The sequence below is a fragment of the Acromyrmex echinatior genome, chromosome 5, assembly GCF_024713525.1.
Source record: "Acromyrmex echinatior isolate Ae372 chromosome 5, ASM2471352v2, whole genome shotgun sequence".
Lineage (NCBI taxonomy): Eukaryota > Metazoa > Arthropoda > Insecta > Hymenoptera > Formicidae > Acromyrmex > Acromyrmex echinatior.
The window spans coordinates 3,690,126-3,700,386 of NC_141856.1; the positions used below are offsets into that span (position 1 = coordinate 3,690,126).

Sequence of the window (10,261 nt, forward strand, 5' to 3'; positions counted from 1 at the left end):
TATGATTGTGATTCTATCCTATCCATTGTGATTCTATACGAATTTGCGTTATATCATAATTTAGCAGTTGGCACACGTACGTGACTGCGGTGCTTTTTCCGAGTGATTTATGGGCTCATTGCCCCTAAAAATTTCCATTAGAAATAATCAAAAACAGATAGAAACAAATAGAACTTCTAATGAATTTTAACGGACTATTTGAAAAGAATATTCAATTCTTATACTTTTCTGAGAGCAACTATTATATCTGCAAATACAGATAGAAAATGTAATTGTATTTAATGAAGATCTGTTAACGTATTAACATCTACAAATTTTTGCACTAGAAAAACTTGCCTGTTTCTATCTGCGTATTGAATGTAATTTGTATACATCGGATGCTAATATCTCTGCAATTCCGATATCCGTAATTACAGATAGATACTGTTAGCATTCAATGCACAATCCAGACAGAAACAGACAGGAATCTTTTAATCGTAGTTGCAGACAAATTTCTATAGGTTAACATTGCACATAGATGCAGATAGGGGCGGTATCCGTAATTGCAGATAGATATCATCAGTATTCGATGCATACAGATTGCATCCAATACACACAGATAGAAATAGGTAAGTTTTTTTTATGCAAAAGCTTATAGATGCTAATACGTTGATATATCTTTATTAGATACAATTACAACCTATAGGAATCCGCTGTGCGTAGTAGTGGCGCTGCCAAGAGAGGGACATGCTCGTAAAAAAAAACGTCATGAAGTCCTATAAAATATCCTACACAAAAATCAAACTATTCATATTCTAGCTTTTTAACTGTTTTATACAGATCTATTAGGAATTTTCGCAAAGTTTACTCTGATGAAAATTCCTAATAGATCCATTTTAAAGAAATGTATCCGTTTTTAATAGGCTGAATATGTATTTTTGAAATCGTAATTCCTCATAAATGCGGATATTCATTATATACGTATATGGTTGTAAATGCAGATATGTTTTGTATCGACTCGTATATGCATTTGCGGATCTGAATGACTTATGATTTATGAGGAATTACGATTTCAAAAGCACACATTCAATCTACTAAAAATGGATGTTTTTTTTATACGGATCTATTAGGAATTTCCAACAGGGCTATGACTAATAAGAAACCAGTCATCATTAAAAATATTCCGTTCAGGAACAAAGTTAGATTAGAATTCTAAAACTTCATCCTATGATAGAAGTAATGTGTCCATGCCTAGGATTGCTGTTAATCATAACTTGTATATAGTCTTAATACTAGAGAAGGTGAGATCCGGAAGGACAATAGAGGCTATTAGAAGATAGCATGGTTTTGAGTACTCCTTAGAGGATGGCGTGAGTGTGACACTAAGAAACGCTTTCGGACAGCTTGTGAGGGAAATTTAGAACTCATGGAGAAAATAATGAAAGATTTAGAGATCTTATTCAGCTAATTGAACACATGAAAGATGTGAAGTCTTCTCATGAATTTCCAAGGGAAGACTCGGTTCAATCAAGTCAAGAGGATGGAGTTGACTGATTTCTTGAGAAGGGATTGGTTTAGATCGCTTAGAAGTTTGGAATATAATCCGTTGGATCGATCTAAATATGGATCTAGGGGACACAAAAAAAACAGAAAAAAGGTAAAAGGGAGAGAGTAAAAGAGAAGAAAAGAAAAATTAAATAGTCAATGTTAAAAGATAAAGGCTCGAATTATGTAATTGGCTGAAGTTGGTTGTTTGGAAGAGACATTAGAAATAAGAGATCCAAGTTGGTTCATATTATCAATAACTATGATATTATAGTATTTACGGAAACTCTTAGTTTCTGCTTACTTATTCAGGTTTACTGGTTTTAAACTTCAAATCGAGTTTAAGTATCAGTGGCAATGTTGTTATCCTGATTAATAATGACTTGGAAACATCTTTGATTAATAACATTTATTGCAGAACAGATAACACTGATGTTATTGGTATTGGTAGGATTGAAAACGTTAAGCCTTGTCTTAACATTGTGGCTGTATAGGAGATCCTATGGTATTGACTACCAGGCTGTCTGGATATTTTTGAATTCGATGCAGCAGATGATGAGTCTTTGATTGTTGATAATTTCAACGCTCACAATATAGCATGGAATTGTTCTGACACGAATAGAAATGATAATATTCTTAACGCTACAGATGATTGGGGTTTCGTATATCTGAATCGGACACTTTGTCTAGAATAAGCAGTTTATTTGTCAGGTATGTCTTAATTGAATAAAATATAATATTGTAATAATGTAATGAACGTATATATATATATATATATATATATATATATATATATATAATATTAGGTGTACAAAAAAGTTTCCGCCGTTTGACAAAAGACGGTGCCACTAGCAAGCTATGGTTAAAATTGTCTGATGTAAAACATTATATCGTAAGGTTGAACATCTGTCAACAACATAACCTTGAAATACTAGCGATTTTGTATCAGCATCATATATTTTTTTTGTGCGAAAATGCCGAGTTTTGAGCCGAATAAGCGTCATTTGCGGGAACTTTTGATTTACTTCTTTAATTTGAAGAAATCTTTAGCTGAAACTCATCGATTGCTTGTAGAAGCATATGGTGAGGCTGCCTTAAGTGAGAGAAGTTGTCGTGAATGATTTCAAAAATTTAAGAACGGTGAATTTGACGTCGAAGACAAAGAACGTAGCGGAAGGCCGAAAGTGTACGAAGACGCGGAATTGGAAGCATTATTGAATGAAGATTCGTGCCAAACGCAAAAAGAACTTGCACTTACATTTTGACTTACATCAATAAAACATTATGTATCGTTCTTTCACAATAAATGCTTAATTTTTGATAAAAAACGGCGGAAACTTATTTGTACACCTAATAGAACAAACTTCTACATTCAATCCTGCAAATTACGTTAATATCTAAATGACAACATTGAATTGGAATCACTTCTCAGTTAACTGCATTTGTTTATTTTTCATTGTTATTTTATGTATCAAAATTTTCTTTTACTGTTATAAATAATTTAACATAAATAATATTCATTAAGTATAATAAAATATTCATTAAGTATAATATATTTGTTTCAGATGTATAGTGCAGTTTTGTCCTTTTTTGTCGTTTTATTACAGATACATAATCCATAACACAATGCTACAAGAAAAATCTTTCAGAAGTGCGATAATACATTTCCTGAAGATTTTTTTGTGCTTAACATAATACCATAATTGACAGAATTTACCATGTACGTCAGGATTTTGAGTAAATTAAGATGAATTGGAGCAAACATGTTTTTGGCTATTTGTACTATTTTTTGTGGCAAAAGAATTCAAGTAATCAGGAGTGATTTAACACATAGAGAACTGATGCATTGTATGAATTGTCTTATATTCGGTATAAATTTGCTGACATCAAAATGGGACACGTTACAAATGCAGCAATATGATCGCATGCAATAAAGTTAATAAAGTTTTAAAAATAAACGGTCAGCAATAGTTGTATGTTATGCTGTCGGCAAGATGACTGCAACATAACAGCAATGAACAATTAATTAATTATTCTATCTTGAGCATTTTGAAGAAAATATGACGGTAACAAAACATATGTAATGATATCAATCCATTGTGTATATCATCAAGCTATAAAGTTTTTTAATCGATGTCATCGTAGTTTGTTGCTGAAAAAATGTTTTTACGAAATCACTCACCCGCGTGCATTATGCTGAGTTTATTTAGAGACCAGTACTTTTCGACAGAGAGCCACGATGGAGATACATTAACTCGTAAATAAGAATCACATAAGAAAGAATATAAAAGGAGCATAACATTTCGCATGTAAAGTGATTTTCAAAGTTGAGCTTTAATACGAAAATACCGATGCTATGATGAAATTCTAATTCCATCATGACAGCAACGTAAAGGCATCTTGAATTCATGCCACAAATGAGTTCAATTAAGATACTATCATGTTGCTGTTGACTGTTGCAATAATAAATATCGACAAATTAGAGAGCAAGATGCTTCCTCATTATGTGAAATATTGTCCTCATATAAATTCTAAATTTGATTATGGCAAAATCTGTAATATCTTGATGGCATCACTTCGTTATTCATATAGCATATACACTAAGAAAAAAATGCTATTGATTCAATTAAAGTCTATATATTAAAGGACTATTACGGACTGTCACTAACTTAAGTGATTAATTCATTGATTTTTATTGACATAAATTATTATTTCAATAATCAAGCCCTTTATGTCAATAAAAATATGAATTAATCACTTATGTTAGTGACAGCCCTTAATATAGACTTTAATTGAATCAACAGCAATTTTTTTCTCAGTATAATGATCATTCTTTGTTGCCGTAATGTTGCTGTAAACATGATGTTAGCTGCGGACAGCGTGTTGATGATAACAAATTGCTTTCAAATTGCTGTCTTTAGAACTAGAATTCTATTCAGTTCAACGTGACAGACATAATGCTGTCTCACCTTATCTCGAGTTTATCAAAATTAATTGCTGCAATGATTTTCGGAAACATATCAGCAACTTCGATGCATTTGGCTATCTGAAAAGTACTGGTCTCTAAATAAACTCAGCAACATCTCAAATAGCAAGTTGCCTGCAGGTTGATGTCAATTTGTTTGGAACTGTTTTTTCTTAAGTTGCCTTCAATATTTAAGAAAACTGCTTTTTGATTTTGCCTATTAGATTGCCGACTTTTATTACCACTAAGGGTGAGTTCGAGGAGATGCTATTCGAGCTATTTAGCGCTACAAACTGTTCATGGAGCTGCAGATAGCGCTAATAAACACGATCATGGTAAGATGTTATGTCACTGCGCGCTATCAACGCTATTCCTTCGAGGTAGTGTATTGGTAGCGTTAGCGTTTACAAATCCGTGAACGACTAGCGTAACGTTGCTAGCGTTTAACATTCAAAGTTAGATTAATGTTTGAGGGGATTCTGTTCTCGAGTAGTACCAAACTTTTCTCTCTTTAGAATTTCGTAGAGTAATTATACGTACGAAACATGTGAATTTCAAATTTTAGTAGTGAATGCAATCTCAATTTCAATTTCTGCAATTGATGGCTTGCCACTAAGCTGGAGTGAACGTAATTCTTGTGTATTATCTTTAACTTTTCAAAGTTTCTGCAGAGTTCAACTTGTGCATTTAATTTCATTACAAATATGAAAGTCAGAGATATCTTGTTCTGGCGATTTTTAATTCCCGTGTATGGAAAAAAGTTACTATGATATAGCAGGATATTTCGTTGCGGATGCTTAAGATCTTTATTAGATGTAGATACGCTTCTTCTCAAATTGATGACGAATGCTCAAGGATTCTTCCTTTTATTTGATTAATTTACTCAGTGTAACTATTAATTTTTTTATCTAGTTTACGTTGTTCACTCCGACCTAGCAGCAAGCGATCATAGAAATTGCAATTGAAATTGCGTTCTGTACGTACGGAACTTTATAAAACATTGACAACCGTTCGATAATGATTTTTTAAGAATTTATATGTTTTTAAACTTTATAAGAACGCTTACAGAACATTATTGAGTTTTATACACTTTCAGAACGCTTATAAAATACAGTATATATCGTTTCATGAAAGTTTTGTAATGCTAAAGTAATGCTTTTCAAAGGATGCTTAGCAAACGCTGATGCGCCTGCGTACAGAGAGTTTACTGTCAGATTTTTCAAACATTTAGCAAACGCTTTTTTCAATACCGTGAGACAAGCATTTTTCTTCCGTTCAACAAACGCTGTCCTAATGTGACAAATTATTGAATCTCAGTAAAAATTCTGTAAGGTTTTTACGTAAACAGCTAAAGACGCCCAAAAAACGTTTTCCTTCATAACACAAGCGTTTTTTCTCCGTTTAGCAAACATTCTTCTACATATCCAATTTTCAAGCAGTGCACAACATCGTCACTAGAGGGACACAATGAAATTCAATTTCTCGCATTTAAAAAAAATCACATCAAATAGGATGAAAGGCGCGGTATAATGAGACTTCTCAATGAAAAATTTTGTACCTATTTTTTTTTTATAAAATGTTTGCATTCAACAGACTCAATACTTAAACTGAACATTTATGTAAACGTCAAAACATTCATAAAACTTCTTATTTTCAGAGAATGCCTTCCAAACGCTGCAGCGTTGCAATTTCCGTTTTACGAATATCCTACTGGCCGTTTCTAAATTCTCAACAAATTCCTGCAAACGCTCATGTAAACGTTAAACAAACATTTATGAAACTTTTTATTTTCGTCAGGGTATTTACTACGAAAAATTAAAAATTTATGTTACATATACTTTATAAAATCCTAAAAATTTAAATTACAAAGAAAAGTTTGGTCGATGATTAAAAACAGAATCCCCTACATTAACTTAACCTCGACGAATATTAAATCTCTTTGATTAAATGCTACCAACATTATGCTAGGATCGTTCATAGAATTTTCTAACGCTATCGCGCTATTGGCTCCACGAACAATGTTAGTAGCATTTGCGTCTATAGCGTGAATAGTGTCTTCCCGAACGTATCCTAACTCTTATGAGCAACTTTTTTTTTGTTTTACGAGGGAGGAGAAAATCTTCACTAGCCCTGACCCGAGGGGGACCCCAAAAGGTCACCCCTCGGGGAGGGAAGACGCCCAGCGGTCCGAATCACTGGGTGTGCCGGATTCGATCGCCCCGTGATCGCGAAGGATACACTGGAGCGGCTGCCTACCGACTAAAAACTCCCCCCTTTTTCGTACTACCGCACAGACAAAAGGAGGGTACCCCAGAACCGCATACTTGCATATCTTCAGGGCACCCCCCCAATCCACAGAGGCTAAAGGCTCTCTACGCCAAATACGGACTTATAATAATAACAATAACAACAAGGCGCAGTGCAGCACTGCCTTCCGCATGTGTGCACAAATTGGGTGTCAAATATACCAAATATGTACAAGAAAAATCTTAACCTAAACTTATACTTAATCGCTCACACGCATTTATATACATATATACATAACTATTTACATACCTCGCACGGACGTGCAAGCTGCGCTGAGCCACTACGGCTCCTCATCGGAGCTGTGCAGGTTCAGGGGTGGGACCAGCGCTCTCACCGGTGGGCCAAGCCCACGCTCGCGAGCACGCTCGTCTTCTTCCTTCCGCCGCACCACAACCTCACAAAGATCCGCAAACGCAGACCACGCCTCTGGAGAGCGCACAATAACCCCCACCACTGCCTGGAAGGTCCTTTCGACCCCCACATATTCCAGCAGCCCACTCCTCTGCTCCGCCCAGAACAAAAGAGTGTGGGCCGCCGTGTCCATCGCCGCTCTGCAAAAGAGGCAGATCAGTGAGTCCCGCCGTCCTATCTTAAATAGATAGGACTCAAAAACCCCGTGCCCGGTCAGCACCTGTGTCACGCGGTAAGTGAGGGCACCATGCGCCCTCCCCACCCATGCCCCCAGGTCCTCCACGAAGACGCTCCGCACAATTGCGCCGGGACCGCTCGCAGGCAGCTCCATGAGGCGCTCCTGCCATCTCGAGACAGAGCGACAACGCTCGGTCTCACAAATCATGAGGCTCACCCGAGGTGCAATGACCCCGTCCCGCGATATGATTCCTCGCCGACGAAGATAAGACCTTCTTAACTTGTTCGCCATTAGGTCGAAAGGAACCATCCCCGAGAGTATCGCCGCCGCATCGTGTGAGATGGTTCGATACCTCCGAATGATCCTAAGAGCGAGCTGCCGCTGCAGCCTGCGCACATCCCTCAGGATCCCTTGGTCGTCAGCCACCGTCTGCGCCCAAATAGGCGCACCATACAGGACGACCGACATTACTACTGTCGCGTACAGCTGCCGCCGTCGCTCGCCAGGGCCGCCGATGTCAGCAGACGCGCCAGAGCCATCGCCATTGCCCAGGCCTTGGGCAGAAGAAGGCGGAAGTGGCTCCGGAAGGTCCACCGCGAATCCAGAATCAAGCCCAGGTATTTCACGATGGGCCCAATCGGAACCACCGCCCCCCCGATCCGGATAGCAGCGTCCAACGGCGCCGCCCCCCCCCCCCCCGAAAAGGCCATGGCCTCGGTCTTAGCAATCGAGACCCTTAGCCCCAGACGCTCTATAGAGCGGACCAAGAAGGTGGCCCCCACCTCCGCCCTAACACGCGCCTCCTCAAATGTCTCGGCACGTGCCACCAGCAGAGTGTCGTCCGCGTAACACGTCACTGAGCATCCAACCGGCAGCCGGAGTCTCAGGATTGAGTCGTATCCAATGTTCCACAGGGTCGGCCCCAACACCGAGCCCTGCGGAACCCCGCACGAGATTGGCGCACGCACCACTCGATCCATCCTGTCTACGTATGACAGATCGCGGTCAGACAGATAACTGGAAATGATACGTCTGAGGTACACCGGAACCCCCTTCTCCTCCAAGGCATCCCCGATAACCGACCACGGAAGAGAGTTGAACGCATTGGCTATATCCAAAGATACAGCCACCATCACATCCCCCTCCCGCAGGCCGTCATCAACGCGCTCCCTCAGTCTCCATATCGCATCGATCGTGGAGCGATGTTGGCGGAAGCCAAACTGGCCATCCGCGATACCCCCCGACGCATAAAGAATTTAAGAATGCATGCAGTCTTTGGACTATAACCCTCTCAAAAAGTTTCCCCGTCTCGCTTAACAGACAGATAGGCCTGTACGAGGACGGGGAAAAGTCCGGTTTTCCTGGTTTCTTCACGAGAACCAGCCTGGCTCCCCTCCAACCACGCGGGAAGTGCCCCCCCTGAGACAACCGGTGAAGCATCTAGCCCATGTCGGAGCAAGACACTTCATAGTGTCCCTGATTAGAAACCGCGACACCGTCCGGGCCAGGAGCCTTTCCGGACTTAACCCCGAGTCCAGCCTCCAGAACCTCCTCGACCGTTACCGCCAAATTGTCCCGCCAGACAAATATGGCAGCTCCATACCCAATGGTGGACAATTCGTCGGAAAGAGGGTCCCAACTATATTCGCCACACTCTCAGGTGGAAGCACCTCCACGATCGATGCTCCGCCCGCACGCAACTTTTTGAGTACGACCCGATAGGGCCACGGGTCCCCATCAAGGTCGCTCATCAGCTCGGCCCACAACTGGCCTTGGAGCGAGTAATCGCCTTCCTAAGGTTGCGTCTAGCCTCTCGCAAGGATTCCCAGGGCTCTCGCAGGGACTCCCTAGAGGCCCCTCTCCTCCCACACGCACGCGTGAGACGTCGTCTGCACAAGTTGCAGATACGGCGTAAATCTGCTATTTCCTCATTCCACCAGTACGTGATGGATCTCTTCAGCAGTCCCCTCCTAGGCATGGAAACATCCGAGATGTCACGGAGTATTCGGTCCATCTCCCTAGCTCCCAAAGCAGCGTCACTCGGAATGCCGCTCCAGGCCAAGAAATTCGCCGCAGCCTCCATGAGGTCCCGGTCGACCTTACCGGTAACCCACTTGGGAAAGGCCTTAAGGGCAGTTCTCCCGGTGGCGGACCCAGCCAGAGAAGCACTCACTTCGAACATAATGTATTTATGGTCCGAGAGCGACTCCACCTCCGATCCAACGCGCCAAGAGGTGATCCTCCTAGACGCAGAAGACGACGCCAGCGTCAAGTCGACGCATGACACACCGCGCGGATGCACGTATGTCGGCTCCGAGATCCTATTCAGAATTTGCAAGTCTAGGAGACCCAGCCAATCCAAAATGAGTTTCCCCCTTTTATTTGGCTGTCCGGGATCCCAAGCGGGTGCGCGCGCATTAAAATGCCCTAATATAATAATCGGGCGTCCACTCGCTTTCCGCACTCTCACCTCCAACTCATGTAAGTCACGCATGAATTCCGCATCACTGAGTCTGGGGGGGAAGTAGCATGACACTACAATCATATCCCCCCAGTCCACCGCCGCGAACCGCGTGCCTCTCCAACGGGGAAAGCACGGCACCCTCGAGCGACTCCACTACCAAGTGACAGCGGCCGAGGGAGGAGTGTCCGTGGAGGCTACCCAGCGATCGTCGCAGGGAACACGATTTGGCTCCGATACCGCAACCAGTCCCAGTTCGAACTCCTCGCAGACCCTAGCGATTAGGTCCTGCGAGGGTCTCGACCGATTAGTATTAATCTGGGCCAGCCTAACCATTGGTTGTGTCCATGGCCACCTCTCCCTCCGCGAGAACCGGGGCCCCCCGATCGGCCCCAACGGATGCACTCACCATGCT

The 10,261-nt window shown here is 41.4% G+C and overlaps 1 protein-coding gene across 1 annotated transcript; it reads right to left on the reverse strand.

Annotated features, from left to right (window-relative positions):
- Positions 1 to 9,135: 9,135 nt before the first annotated feature.
- LOC147909701 (uncharacterized) lies at positions 9,136 to 9,930 on the reverse strand. The gene has a single exon (XM_087406154.1). The coding sequence runs from the start codon at positions 9,928 to 9,930 to the stop codon at positions 9,136 to 9,138; it is 795 nt and encodes a 264-aa protein (XP_087262280.1).
- Positions 9,931 to 10,261: the final 331 nt, after the last annotated feature.